Source organism: Phodopus roborovskii, unplaced genomic scaffold (genome assembly GCF_943737965.1).
Source record: "Phodopus roborovskii unplaced genomic scaffold, PHOROB, whole genome shotgun sequence".
NCBI lineage: Eukaryota > Metazoa > Chordata > Mammalia > Rodentia > Cricetidae > Phodopus > Phodopus roborovskii.
In genome coordinates, this window is record NW_026126525.1 from 7,505,557 (window position 1) to 7,521,249 (window position 15,693).

At 39.4% G+C, this 15,693-nt stretch overlaps 1 protein-coding gene across 1 annotated transcript in view; it reads left to right on the forward strand.

Moving 5' to 3' along the window:
• The window catches only part of Prkg2 (protein kinase cGMP-dependent 2), an 87,598-nt gene extending 72,405 nt beyond the window's left edge, over window positions 1–15,193 (forward strand). Inside the window, exons 14-18 of the mRNA XM_051198394.1 lie at window positions 2,098–2,261; window positions 6,211–6,333; window positions 7,636–7,698; window positions 13,171–13,237; window positions 15,054–15,193. Coding sequence (XP_051054351.1) covers window positions 2,098–2,261; window positions 6,211–6,333; window positions 7,636–7,698; window positions 13,171–13,237; window positions 15,054–15,149 — 513 coding nt within the window. The 3' untranslated portion in view covers window positions 15,150–15,193. The remainder of the gene's footprint in view (window positions 1–2,097; window positions 2,262–6,210; window positions 6,334–7,635; window positions 7,699–13,170; window positions 13,238–15,053) is intronic.
• Window positions 15,194–15,693: the final 500 nt, after the last annotated feature.

The window sequence follows — 15,693 nt, forward strand, 5'->3', positions numbered from 1 at the left end:
AACAAAAACCAAAACATAGAACTTGGCATAGAAGATCTGGCCTCTTCTACATTAGAGACACAGCTTTGGATAGCTCTGAATGCCAATTTATTCTGGCCAAATGTATTAGACCAAAGTTGCTATGACCCAAGTAGAGAAAGAAAGTGATGTAATTTTGTAAATCTTGGAATGTTAATATAATTATTACCATTGCATTGAGCCAATACGCAAATATTGCAAGAGCATGCCGGCAATTCAAGTTAAAATGTATTATTTTAAAAATTAAAATAGCTCTCCTAAATAGCTAATGAACTTCTAGTAATTCTTAAAGGGGAAATTAAATGGAATTAAGAAACAGTCTAGAGGCTGTTGTAAACCAACAAAATGTCGTGTTTCTGCATATGCATATATATATACAATCGCAATTATAAGTGACACGTTCTCACCTCTTAAATTTAAGGCTTTATAAAACTAACTAGGGCTTTCATTATTGTATCTTTCAGATTTCCTCATCTCAGCTGCTTTTAGAGTTTAATCTTATAATATTCCCAGCCATCCCTCAGATGTAATCTTTGTGAGTCGTGCTGTGTAGTTGAAGGCAAACAGGAAAAGCCCACTTTGGATTAAGTTGTTTGAATCTTTCTTTTTTTTTTTTTTCCAGTAAAGAAATCTTCGCTACTATGTGATAGGTATGAAAAAGTCTCAGAAAGGGGAGAGCTTCTACGAGAAATCTTTAAGGAAAAACAAAAGCTTGAAACACGAACATCTGAACGAAGGAGTTAGATGTTTTTGTTTCTGGCCCCTAATTTTCAAAGTGAGGGTTGATTCCAATGTTAACTTTCTCCATTTTTAAGCATAGATTATTGCCATGATATTGAAATTAGCCACATGCAAAGAAGCCATTAAAATGGGCAAGGGAAGCCCAAAAACAATTTCTATGCCTGTTACCTGAGAGAGGTCTAAGTTAAGGGGAAATTAGTGCACAGTAGAGACGAGTGGGTATGTGCTCACCTCCCCGTGTGTGGAAGCTAGTTGCTGTTCTGTAGGGCTGGGTTTCAGTTATACACACTGTGCCATTCAGAGGGGGGTTGCTGCAGCTCTGGCCTCTTTTCTTGTCTATCCTGCAGATTTCACTGTAGGTCAGAGAAGTGAAATACAGTTCACAAGGCAGAGGAGGGGAGCAGGGACTCCTTACCAAGGGAGAGTTCCTAACCCCTAGTCTGGAACAACCACAGGTGCCACCAGGAGGCACCCAGCCCTATCTTCCTAATATTCTGGATTTTAGCTCTCTCTCTCTCTCTCTCTCTCTCTCTCTCTCTCTCTCTCTCTCTCTGTCTCTGTCTGTCTCTGTCTCTTTCTCTCCACTCTGAGTCTATGCCTTTTTCCCTGTTGTATATCATAGAATGTTGTGTTAGCCATGTGTGCATTAGTTTTCCCAGTACTCAGCTTCTCCATGGTCAACTCCATAGGATAAGCATAGAAGAAAGTGTAAGTCAGAGTGGGCACTGACCCTGCATTTCCAGAATAAGCAAGTTACTGTTGGTACTAGCTACCACCCACCTCGCTAGTGGGCACCAGAAGTGTTTGGAGCTCAGAGCAAACTCTGGAAAGATGCTGTTGATTTTGCTTTGGGCTGCTGAGATAGAAGGAGGTACACATTGTGAACAGTGCATCTTTGGGGGCTAGGCAGAGGTTTTAGACTCCCTTCCTAGCAATAGACTCTTTCTCAAACTTTCAACTTTACTTTTATTTTAATCCCTGGTGGGGTTTTTAAAGGCACATGTTTCTATCATTTTCCCCGTGCTCTATTCAAACCATTGGGTAAACCAGCAAGTTAAAATATACTTTAGACTTATTTTCTGGGGGCATAAAAATGAATTTGAATTGTTTTCAAGGGTAATGAGGTATACACAATGAAACTTTCTCCTAACAACTTGATTGGCGTATAACTTACAAAGGAATATCTGAGTGTGTGTGTGTGTGTGTGTGTGTGTGTGTGTGTGTGTGTGTGTGCAGATTGAAGGAAAGTTTGGGTTGTATGAAAACTCAGAGTTAGCAGAAAATTTAAAAGCAGCATACATTTTATAACATTCAGTTTTATTTGACATCTTGTCCCAGGTTGACTTTGGATTCGCTAAGAAGATCGGCTCTGGGCAGAAAACATGGACGTTTTGTGGGACTCCAGAGTACGTGGCCCCTGAGGTCATTCTCAACAAAGGACATGACTTCAGTGTGGACTTCTGGTCCCTAGGAATTCTAGTATATGAGCTTCTAACGGGCAAGTAAGTGGGAACCTTCACTTAGGTCAGTCTTGCCCCGCCTTGTCTTTAGAGCAGTACAAAACAATTCATAATGATAACAATTAAAAATTTAACTATCTAAAGTACTTTTTAAAGATTTTGCTTTTTCCTCTGTACCTTTCTTCAAATACTAGCTTGGATAAGGAGTTTAAAATATAGATAAATAGATAAAGGATTCAGAAATCTAAAGCAAAGGAGTATAGAATTGCTACAGTTTACCTAAAATGGTAAATTGCATTGTTACAGATGACACATTCACTATGTGAAGGTTTTATAATCTGGGAACATAAACAATAAAAGCTTTGGATTTGGTAGAATTTCATCCTTTTTAAATTAATGATGAAAGCTATTTTCCTAGCTCAGTAAAATTCATTGATCAATCAAACTAAATTTAGCCAGATTCTTTGTCTCCCTCAGATGTCATTAACCAGAAATGCAAAGAGAAAGCTACAATGCTGAATTTAAAATTTAAATGCCCTGCCAACTGCTTTCCAAGGTGCTAATGAAGAGTCAAGACACAGCATGGGTTTCAGCAGTTAAGAGTGGATTGTCATTCCCAAAGAGATGAAAAGATGGGATTAATGAATCTGCTATGGTTCTAAATATTTAACATAGTGCAGAGTGCTCTGTTCAACCACAAATGCACACACATGCACACACACTTGTGCATAGGCAACACAGCCTTCTCGACATTTGTTTGTGAAGCACGTAGAATCTAGTTTAGTTTTCATATACTTGATTGGATTAGATAAGGTAGGAATTTTTATTCTTTTTTTATGATTCACATGTTTTGATTATTTTATGGTTTAAATTATATAACTTAGACAACTAGGCCACAAAGCTGTCTGCTTGATATATGTAATCTGATTCCAGATCTTCTGGCCCTCTCTGTGACGTACTTTCCATGATACATGCATGCTTTATGACACTTTATAGCCAATTGTGCTCAACATTAGTTTCAAAGAGATTTGCATTTGGAATTTTCTAAGCAATACTAAAATGCATCTGTTAGTGGTACAGGGGTGTGTGTGGGGGGTGGGAGGGTAAATATTAACATGCACAATAAAACAGAATTTCATAGAATCTTCTCTAACTTTCTTTGTTTTACAACAGTAAGGACCTAAATAGGGCTTTACATGCTCTAAAGGAATACTCTACCACTGAGCTATGATCTTCTTAAATACTGGAATTCAATTATTTAACTTGGTGTTAAATTACCCACAATATGGTTCACATCTTTGTCCACACACACTGGGGAAACGAAAATTTGTATTTTATCTGAATCACTAGTCATTGTCTACAACCATGTTTAAATATTCATCATTTAAGATGTGCATATAAGAATGAACAATTTCCAGGTAGTCATAGAGAAAGACAAGTTTGTTAAGGTGTGGCTAACCCTGGGTTCTTTCCAATATTTTTCTTCCTTGTCTTAGAAATTCTAGGGGAGAGGTAGTGACATAGTAGCTCTTGGAGCTGCTGGTCAGTCCTTGTCACCTGGAAAATGTGTCATGCAGAGTAGCAAAATAAATTGGGGAAATAAAGGAAGGAGAGAAAGCACCATAGCCTGGAATTGCTAAGGTGGCCTTGAACCGTCATAAAGGAGTTAGAAAGATATTTTGCTGAACATTTTCAGGGTAAGGCAGAAGAAAAGTCCATTTTTAATTGCTTGATCTTGTGTTTAAGGATGGAAGGGAAAAATGAAGAAAATAAAAGAACTAAGGAAAGGAAGTAACATAATTACCAATATGCATGTGCATGTATCTATCTGTGTATAATGAAGATGTCATATCAATAGCTTTGTTTCCTCCTTCATTTTCTTCACACATGAAACATAGGTTGTGGCAAGGTTGATGCTTTGCCTTTGCTTCAAAGTTTTATTTTAATTTTATTTTATTTTGCATCAAGGGTGAATAATATTGGTTTCCAGAGGGTGTAAGCATAGTTAAGATATAACAGAGTTGTTAGGTCATCTTCAATTTTCAAAATTGAAATGACACACTAGACCAGACAAGAAAGTGTTTTCGAAATCAAAATGATATGTGAATAAAATTTTTACTCAACTTTGGTGGCTATGTCTCAACAGGCTTTACCCAGCATTCTTTGAAATATTCTCCCTAGTGATTTGCAGGGCCTCCTTAACCTACACTGATAGTTTCTTCACTGTCTCCATTCCAGATTCTTCTCATTTTTCCTGATAGATTAACATTGGATCAGTCCAGTCAGTCCATGGCCTTCTTTCCGTCTAACACTCATAGGGTAATAGCCTCAAGTCCTATGGCCATAAACCTTATGAGATGACCCAAGTCATAATTCCTTGGTGACTTTCCTCACTGCTATGCTCATAAATCCAGCTGTCTGCCCAGCAGTTCCATGTGGTTCTGGAAAACAATCTTGATTCTTTTCCCTGTAACTAGCTGCACTGCTGTTGACTTCCCATTGCTCTTGTGGAACACCTGAGACCGTGTATGATAAGAAAAATTTTATTCTAGGTGCCAATATTATTGTATGACTCATTGACTCTGTAGATTTGGGAACATGGTGCATTATGACAGGAGCATGTGGTAAAGGAGTTCTGTTCCTTATGTGGTGGCCAGAATATGAAGAGAGGAGAAGATGAGCATCCCAATATCTCAGTAAAGGTCTTCTCCCCCGTGGCCTAAATTTCTTCTAGCATGCCTCATTCTTAAAGTTTCCATAGCTTCCCCACTGTGAGACAGCTTGGGGATCAGGCCTCTGGAGATAGCCCAGATACATCTGACAGCACTCATCTCTGTCCTAGTGACAATAATACCCTGGTGACAATTACCTCTCTTAGTGACAATTGTTCCATTCTTTGTGCACTCTGGCCAAACATTATTCTTGAATCCCTTTTCTGTATTTCATACTGCATCCGCTATTTTAGCAAACCCTATTAGCTTCATCATCAACCTTAGCTCGGGCTCTAGAACAAAATACTACAAACTGGGTGACTTTTTCTTTTAACAATTAGTTTCTTGCAATTTGGGAGTATGGAAGCCTCAGAAAAGAGCTGAGTTCTAGAGAGGCCTCTCTTCTAGTTGGAGACCTCTGACTTCTAATGGGATCCTCAATAGGAACAAGATGGATAGTTAGCATTCTGTCTCAGAAGGTCACTAAACCTATTTATTGATGATCCAACCTCAACCTAATTAGCTTCAAGAGCTCTCAGGTACCACCCCTTCAAGATATGGTTTCAACATATCTATTTGACAAATGGACATAACTAGTACATTTCCCAGTTTAGATAGAGCCTTGCCTATTTCACCACCTTTAACATTACTTCCCATAGCCTGCCAGGTTCACCACCACACACCGTAATTCATTTCTTGTTTTAAAACAGATGACTGGAATTTCTATAAGTAATACTGCTGACTCAGAATCCATCCCCAGATCTATACTGTAGCCCACCAAATATGTATGATTCTGCTATAATTTCTCACACCCTCCAAACTTTACTCACTCTACCATCTATGCTGCTGCCCACTACTACCCACTCCTGATACATTCCTTCACACTTCCTGCCTCATAACTCAGTGCCCACAAACAAGTGTGTAGCTCATCCACTCCCTCTGTCCAGTCAGACTTCTTCTCTTTTGTCATCTCAAAGAAAAGGTTTTGCCTACTCACCTTTAAAAAAAAGAAAAAAAGAAAGAAGGAAAAAAAGAAAGTCACACCCACCCTCCCTCTCTGTCTCCTTGGCTTTCGTTTTAGTGATTATCACCACTTGACATGTTACCTGTGTTTATCATTTAAGTGATAAGAAAGGCTTTTTCAGGATATATCCAAATCTGCTGTGAAGTAACTAAAATGGGAGGAGGGTATTAGAGAGGCAGGAAGGAGAAGGAGGAACAGGACAAAAAAGTTCTCTCAGACGCTCATTGAAGTGTGTCTTATTTTGCATCTTCTCCAGCCCACCCTTTTCTGGTATAGACCAAATGATGACCTACAATTTGATTCTCAAAGGAATTGAAAAAATGGACTTCCCTAGAAAGATAACAAGACGACCTGAGGATTTGATCCGGAGGCTTTGCAGGTGAGAGTGACCATCAACAATGCCTGGAGTTGAAAGAAGTGTGAAGGCTTTCACTCACTTGCTGCAGAGTGTGTAGATGCTTCACAGTTAGGTTTATGCTGCTGTTATAACTATGGGAATCTTTTTAAATTGAAAGAATATTTTTGAAAATTTGTGTGTGTGAGTTGACTAAGTATATATCTGTGCAAGGTGCATACCTGGTAGCCTCAGAGGCTAGAAGATGTCATCAGATCTGGAACTGGAGTTACAGACTATTGTGAGCTGCAATGTGGGTGCTGAGGACCAAACCCAGGTCCCCTGGGAGAGCAGCTAATTTTCTTAATCACTCTCTGTTCTGTCTCACCATCTCCTTAATATTCCTTTTATTTTTTCCTTTATTTTTTAAAATGCAGCTTTGTTTGTTTGTTTGATTTTTCAAGACAGGGTTTCTCTGTGGCTATGCAGGCTATCCTGGAACTAGCTCTTGTAGAACAGGCTGACCTTGAACTCACAGAGATCCTCCTGCCTCTGCCTCCTGGGTGCTGGGATTAAAGGCATGAGCCACCACTGCCTGGCTAAAATATAGCTTTTAAGAAAAGATTTATTTAGTTTTATTTTATGATATAGATATTTTACTTCATGCGTGTTTGTTTACCATGTGCATGTCTGGTGGCCACAGAGATCAGAAAAGGGTGTTGTGCCTCCTGAGGCTGGAGTAACAGATAATTACTGTCATGTGGGGGCTAGGACTGGAATGTCCTCTGGAAGAACAGTCAGTGAGTGTTCTCTCCAACCCCCGATACGCTTTAAAATTGCACTTCTCCAGTTCTCTTTTAAAATATTCCAGTCTTGTACTTACTGTAAAAACCACAATTTCCCCCCCAAAAAAATTATTAGAAACTTCCAGAAATTTTTTGTTTTGCTTTGTTTTACTTAAACTGCAATGTGCAATGTGCTGTGGAGCCCCTGCTATATCTTTTGGTGGAAAAAGTGAAGGACTTAAAGTTAGTAAAATCATCAGACCTAGTTAGGACATTGCCAAAGAACACCTACATACTTCTAAGATTGCAGCTTGGATGTAAATGAAATTCTAAAGCACTTCCCGTTCTCTTAGCTCAGTTTGAAAGAGAGTATTTATTCAGCATCTATTCACAGCTCACATAATGAACTGATACATGTATCAGCACTCAGCTATGGCTCCTCTGTGGAAAGGCCATGCCTTTGTTCTCTTCCTGTACTCAAGTGGCTGACCCACACAGTTACTCCCTTATCTAAAACCACTCAAATGTTTTTATTAAAAACTTCTTTCATAAATTATTTCAGGCAAAACCCAACAGAAAGGCTGGGGAATCTGAAGAATGGGATCAACGACATTAAGAAACACAGGTATTGCTTTTCTTTGTTGCCAAAATAAGCACAAAAATATATAGAATGACCAGGCATCTTAGTTAGGGTTTCTATTGCTGTGATGAATTCCATGGCCAAAAGCAAGTTGGGGAGGAAAGGGTTTATTTCATCTGACATCAGGAACTGACACAGAGACCATGGAGGAGTGCTGCTTACTGGCTTGCCCACAGGCTAGTCTGCTGGAAGCATTTTCTCAGTTGAGGGTCCCTCTTCCTTAATGACACTATCTGGTATCAATCTGATGCAGATGCATAAGTCACCAGCATGTGAGGTGGTGAGGTGATCGTGACAATTACAGTTTCTCTCAGGACACCACCATGTTCTCTTGTAGACTTTTAACTTTTGGATGATTTGACATTCAGTTTTCTTTGTAATTTGCTAGTTGTAGTTGCCTAAATCAGCCTTAATATGGTTTCTCTAATGTTGGACATTCATGTCAAGAGAGAGAAAAGTTATTTTAAAAGCTACAAAATCATATCTTTCAGTCATAGAAACAATTTTTTTATCCACTACTACTTTTGATGGGGGATGTTCTTCTCTGTATATCTTTCTCATTTTGGTTGATGAGTAAAATACTGTTTGCCAATAGCCAGTTAAGGCAGGAAGATAGGCGGGGCTAGGAGATGAGGAGAATTCTGGGAAAGGTAGGCAAAGAGACCACAAAGGAGACGCCATGTAGAGACCGATAGTATGTGCCAAATGTTGTCCAGTAAGTCTAAGACCATGTAGGAATACATAGATTTATAGAAATGGGTTAATAATTAAGAAAGAGTTAGCCAGTAAGAAGCTCTAGTCATCGGATGATAGTTTTATAATTAATATAGCGTATGTGTGCTCATTTGGGGCTGAAAAGAGGATGGTGGGACCTGGTGGGACAAGAACCTCCAGCACCAATTTTTTGTTATTATTAACAAGCTTCTGTGAAGGTATTGAATACTACTTTTGACATTAAATTTGTAAATAAAGTAGGCTATAATTCTCAAAGTGAAGCAGAAGATAATGATACAGCTTTACCCACTGAGAAACAACACCGACTAGTGAGTTTTCATTTTATAATATTGTGAAAGCAATGCATTTAGTAGGAACTATGGCAGGATTTTTCTCTAGCCTCATCTGTGTCTTCAGTCATTACAACCCCACTAAAAGAATTCACAAGAGACAAGTGCAGCATAAAATACAGGGGAAATGTTTTTGCAGAATAAGAGGGACTGCAAGGGTTAAGCGTGTGCCGTATCAAAAGGGACCATTGCAGAGCAGAGCCCTCTCATGTCATGACAGTAGACAAGGCCAGCAGGACCATTGCTTTGGTCCATATGTTTAGTTAGACTTCACCATTATCCCTTCAGCCTGTGAACAGACAGCTTTCCCAAGGGGCGTTTTCCTGCCCAGATTGACAAGCTTGGGTTCCCTCTTACAGGAGGGGCAATGGTTTGTCAAAGCTTCTGCTAGACTGAAGTCTTACAAGGTTTGGGGTTTCTGATCCTCTTATAGATAGTAGATAGTTCAGGAGGTCACATCTCCAGGGCCAGAGGGATGACTCAGGCCATTTAAAAATAACTGAAGCACTGCAGCTTCAGTCCTTGGCTTTACATGCTGTGCACTCTGAGGGAGGGGCCCAGTGCCAGCTCTTTAAAGCATGCCAATGTCTAAACAGCTCCCCACAGAAACCATATCCTGGCATCTTAGAATCTTTTCTGCAGTGAGTGATGAGTGATGTCCTCTCTTATGATGTCAGGCCATGGCTGTGAACCACAGCATCCACGAAGAGAGGTGACTGTGTTTCTTACGATGTTCGGTACTTTCGGTTGTTCAACCTTTTTTATTTAGTATATTTTAGATTGACATTAGTTTTGGACAGAACATGACTTATCATAAGTCACCTGTATTCTATTTCAGTTTTAACTAATATTACATGCTCATTTGGAATATAATGACCTTTGAATGTTTCTTTAGGTTCTGAAACCTCTATTTACTTTTCTGTTGAAGCACATTGACTTGCACTTACCCACAACAATGAGTTGTTCTCTTGCATTATCTAGCACTCCCCTTTAATGGCTGCTAGACCACCACTCCCATAACTTCCTTGACATCCCCTCTAATTTCATTAAATATTCAAATGTGGCACTTTGAGCCTTTAAGATTTATGCTTTTTAAAGAATCCTTGGCAAGACCAAGGACTTTCAGGATGTTTTCATTTTGCTTACAATTTGCAGACAGAAATTCTCACTTGTAACTGTATTTGATAGTTCCACATATAAGTGTGAGAATTTCATTATTGCAAGCCTTTGACTATGCTGAAATGTTGTCCACTTTCCAAAATAAAAACACCTGTAATGCTTTCTTCCCCTCAGACTGAGGTTCTCTCTCTCTCTCTCTCTCTCTCTCTCTCTCTCTCTCTCTCTCTCTCTCTCTCTCTCTCTCTCTCTCTCTCTCTCTCTCTCTCTCTCTCTCTCTCTGTGTGTGTGTGTGAGTGTGTGCTGGGGATCAGGATAAAATCTAATGTTCCATGCATGCTAAACACATGCATTACCAAAGCCACACCCTCCACTCTCCAGTGGTATTTTTCACTGATGAAACTGGGAGACATTAGAAGCATGAGCACAAAAAGAGGCTTGTGGCTGCAGGTTTTTTTTCCTTAAGAGCAGCTGCAAAATGAGCAAATAAATAAATAAATAAATAAATAAATAAATAAATAAATAGATCCTAAGCTGCCAGTCCTGCTTTGCCAGTCATGATCCCCCTTTGCCATCAAGCCATTGTTCACCATTGTGAAAACAGGCTCCCCCATAAGATGAATTAGAAAGAAAAGGAGTGGGGGAAAGGTAGGGGAGAGGAGACAAGACAGACTCATCTGGAACTCTGTGGACATTAAAGTGCCTGTAATACTTTATTCTGTGTCACCCTCTGGATGGCTTTCAACCACAATGCTCACTCTTGGCCTTAAAATCCAATTCATCATCTCCGTGTGCCTCTTTTCTTGTTATAAAATGACATACAAACACACCATTCATAATGACAAGCATATCGATAATTAAAGTGATTCTTACCATCATGCTCCCTCTTTCTCATAAAGGAGTCGCCATGCTTTTGCTTTGGGGTGGCTGGAAAGCAGAGGGGATCTAATTGCAGAGAAACTCTGGCTTTAGACCATTCTTACTTACCTGAGGCTCATTCATATGTAGCACCCACATTGTGGCAGGGTGTGCATGCTAATGGATGCTGCTATTTGACTTTTCTTCCCTGTGAGGGTTGATTTGTTTTTTCACTATAATAGGAAGAGTTGGGGCTACACAGAGGGAGCTTCAGAGTCAGAATGCAGGGGACAGTTGACAAGAGACAACAGATTGTGTGCTGCTCTCTGGGCTAAAAATCAGAATTTTATTCTGTTCCTCTCTTCTCCTGTCTCTTCTTCTAAGCTATCAAGCCAGAGGATAACCTCAGGGTGTCTGTGGGAAGTCTATGTATTTATCTCTCTAGAGAAAGAGGTCCTTAAACTTCATACGAATCTCCTGAGTCTACAGCTTTCTTACTACCCAGTATATTCCTTTTAGGGGTTAGAGAGATGGCTCAGTGGTTAAGAAGGAATACTGTTCTTGAAGGGGACAGGTGTTCAGTTCCCAACGCCTATGTCAGCAGCCCACAACTTCCTCTAAGTCCTGCCCCAGGGGATCTGACACCCTTTTCTTGCCTCCTCATTGGGCATCTGCATTGAAGGGTGTGTACACAGGCATGTGGAGGCACACACAAACACACAATTTTATTACTAAAAATAGTAAAGTACATCTCTAAAAATTCTTTTTAATGGCTGTATTAGATTTTCCTATTCTGTCCAAAGTTAATTTTTTAAAAGAAAACTTTTCATTCTAGTTTGGTATTTAACAAAAAGTATGGCTAAGCACAGCACCCATTATATGAATTTGCACAATCTGTGCATTATTTATTAAATCATCTTTGCTCTTCTGTTTATTAGCTAACATAGAAATGAGGCACTTTTCTTTTCTCCACATACCTATTTTGAAGGGAGACAAGTGATGCTGGGTGCATATAATTGCACATTTCCTGACAGGAGGAGATGTCACATCCTTTACCATTACCATTTGAGAATAGCTTCTACAAATCTCCTGGAAACAAGCAGTTTCTCTGCCACAGTTGTTGGCATTTCTTTGCCAAATGTTATTCATATCTGAGTATGTGCTGGCACTTGCATTCATAAAATGCAGCCAATCTCAAAGGTCAGGATTAAATGAAAGGCCACTCATGCTAAGTAATTGTCTTCATCAGTCAAATTGCAGCAAGTATGCTTAGAAATGCAAGGCTGTTTTCTTCAATAGAACAACAGTGATGGTTAACGTTAATATTTCTGGGGTTGCTTGGATAAAGAGAGTTGTAAGATACACTAGGAGTGGTCCCTGTATTCGGTGGCAAAAGAAGATCCTGTAGAAATGTGCTCCTAGCAGTGTCTGAAGAGGGAGCCCCACATAGTGCCTAGACTGATAGGTGTGTCGAGAGGAAAACCACGAAGGGACAGTGGATAAGCAGATATGAGCTGACATTGTTGTCTATCTAGCTCCTGCTTTTTAACTAGAGTTGGTGCAGTTTCCACCAAAATTGCAGCTCAAATGGGACACACTAGTCCCCAATCCATTGCTAAACTGGGGTGTGCATTAGGAAATCCAGTAAGGACTAACCCAAAACTCTGAAGAGAGGTGAGCCTGTGAAAGGAGGGAAGACTTAACTTGTCACATGGCTAAAAGGGGACAATGATGACTCCTAAAGGTCTCCTGCTTTCAGTTGCCACCACTGCATCTCCTACGTGACCCTGTGGTCCTTCTGTAGATGACAACAGTTACCTTTTGAGAACTGGATTGTGGTGTTCCCTCTACACTTTGTAATGTGTTTCTGTCGCTGCAAAACTTACTGAACTACTCTTGGTAAGAGCAGCCCCAGAGTATGTTTGACCCATGCTACATGGTGGCTTGCCACTATCTATAACCCCAATTCAAGGAAATTTGACACCTTCTTCTGACCTCTAGATATGCACGCACATACATGCATGCAGGCAAAAAAACAAAACAAACAAACAAAACATAAACAAAAACAAAACTTGTACACATAAACTAAAACAGGTAAATCTAAAAATAATGAAAAAGAAATGAGGATATCTAAAGTTGAGAATAAAGCTCTGAAAGTCTGGAGAGGTGATAAACTGTAAGTTATGAATCTAAGTATGACAGGGAAATATCTGGGATGGTTGCTGGGCCGTGTGAGTGCCCATTAGGCATGGGTTTATCATGAAATGGATCAAAACAACTCCTTCGTTGTTAACTTCCAACTGCTCACAACAGCACTTTGGGAGGTAGGGAGCGACACATGGATTGATAGATAGACTCTGACATGTGATGCTATTCATTTATTATATAAATGATAACCTCCATATTTTTCTCATTTTAGGTGGTTAAATGGTTTTAACTGGGAGGGGTTGAAAGCACGGAACCTTCCATCACCTTTACGAAGAGAGGTATGGTGTTTGCTATGACACTTCCTTGATCAGTTTCTAGCAACTCATTTTGAAAAACAGATTTTGAGAGAGGGAAGAACAAGAGGGAGGGGAGAGAGAAATAGCATGTACACAAGAGAATTAAGGTGCTTTTTAGAACCATTTCTTATTAGGTGATTCTCCTAGTAATTATATAGGGACTTGAATTGTATTTCTGGGGCTGGAGAACAGACTCAGTTGGTCAAGTGCTTAGCACACAAGCATGAAGCCACCATACCTGCGTAAAAGGCTGTGCATTATAGTATGTCCAACACACTACAGTTAGTGTCCTACTGCTAATCCTAAGGCTGGGCAGACAGAGGCAGGAAGATGCTTGGAACTCACCAGTGAACTATACTTACCAAGTAATGAGGAATGGCATCTGGCATCAGCCTCTGATATGCACAGGCATGTACATACGTGTGTAATGTGCAGCATCCCCACACATGCGTAACAAGCACATACATGCTTCATTGAATACACACAAATAAGAATAATAGTATTGCCTATGTGATGAGCACTAAGGTCATCTCTCAGAAATTAACTTTATGCCAGTGTTCTATAAATCTCAGAGTCATCAGTTGCTCAAATACACAGATGAAATGTAGTTTATTATTAATTACAGTAAGAGTTGTAATATATTTGTCATTGACAACACATGCAACTAAAAGTGCAATTATAAGTATATCTAAAAGAAACAGTTATATTATTACACAAATAGTGTATTACACAAATACACTAAAATATAGTGTATATAAAGGATAAGCAAGAATGATGGTCAAACAAAACTATTTTCCACTAAAAGAAGAGTTTTTTTAGGTGGAACAGCATGGAGAAGGAAGAATAAGGAGTGTTGTAATATTGGTATGTGTGTGTTTTAAATGATCGATAGCTATCGAATCTCTTTCTATGGTATTTAAATTATAATAAGTATAGTTCAAGAAAATAGGTAAGATCACATTCTACTTTATGTGAACATGTCAGAATGGAAATTTCATTCTCTACTGCTATTAACTTTTTTGAAAACATGGAGCTATTGGTGAATGAGTGTGAAATGGAAGACACAGCTTCCATCATTCTATCAGACATCACATCAGTTTGGTAGAATGTTGACCTATTAGTTCTTGATACACCCCTCCCAAGTCATGTGATGTTTCACTTTCTCTTAACCTATGCTATCCAGTATGATAGCCACTATGTATAGGACTGATCCCCAAGCCCCCAACACACCATAATAAATCACAATAGTATCATTAATGATTTAATTAGGTAGGTGCTATGTAATTTGTTTTAAGTAAAGAATTTCAAACCACAGTCATTTCATTTTCTTAGTGACATTTCAGTGTCATTAAGCTTTTGGATTATCCATTTATTTACTATTTTGCATACTTTACAGGGGTGAATTGACTGCTCAAATTCAATTCAATATTGGTAAGAAAGCTAAATGTAACAGGAACTCTGATAAATTTTGATTTTTTTAAAAAAATATCTGTTTTGGAAATATTTCTTGATAAAAGAGAGCAGACAGTGCTTATTTCAGCTTTTCTTTAGAAAATACTTCCTCGTATTTAGTAGCTCCTGATGAATGTACCCAACAACAAAATCATTTGCTTATAATGGGACGATCTCATGGGGCTGAGACTGTGAGGTAAGGCAGTCAACTGGCCATCTTTTCGCATATGTAATAGATAAGATACTCCGGTGTGGTGTCAACACTCAGCTGAGCAAGCTTCACCTGGATGTAATGGCATGCTTGGTCACCCTTGTCCTCACCTTTGTTCTATCCTTTCTCCATCAGCTCAGTGGCCCTATAGATCACAGCTACTTTGACAAATATCCCCCTGAGAAGGGGGTGCCTCCGGATGAGATGTCAGGCTGGGATAAAGACTTCTGACAGAAGAAAAGTGATGGCATGCTTCAGAAGAGGACTGTGAGGGTCAATGACACAGCGTTGGCTATTCCTCTTTTCAGAGCGTTGGGAGATCTCTTGGAAGATCGCTAGGGAGAAGAAAACCCTGGCTGGGTCGAGGAAGAAAAGTGGCTGCTTTAGATGCTGTGGCTCATTCCTGTATTCCTTTCTGTACTGGTCCCAGATGTTAAAGGCTATCCCTTCCCCATTTACACCATCAGGCCTATTTTTGTTGGCATAGCATAGTTTTCTCTGAAATCTGTTGCTTCCTCCAACTCATACTCTCCTGCCTTGAGTCCTAAGGGGGAAAGGGAGAATATTTTATTCTTGAGCACCTAAGTCATCCACATAGAAGGAAGAATAGAAACATGAATCTCTCCAGGGCTCAACAGACACCAAGGATATATTGTGACGTCTTCAAATGGCGGTTTCCAGATATCTTGGGTAATCAATAGAAGATCATAAATTTCATTTTCTGCTAACCTAAAACTACACTAAATTGTTTTTCTGATGCCATCTAGGGAAAAGA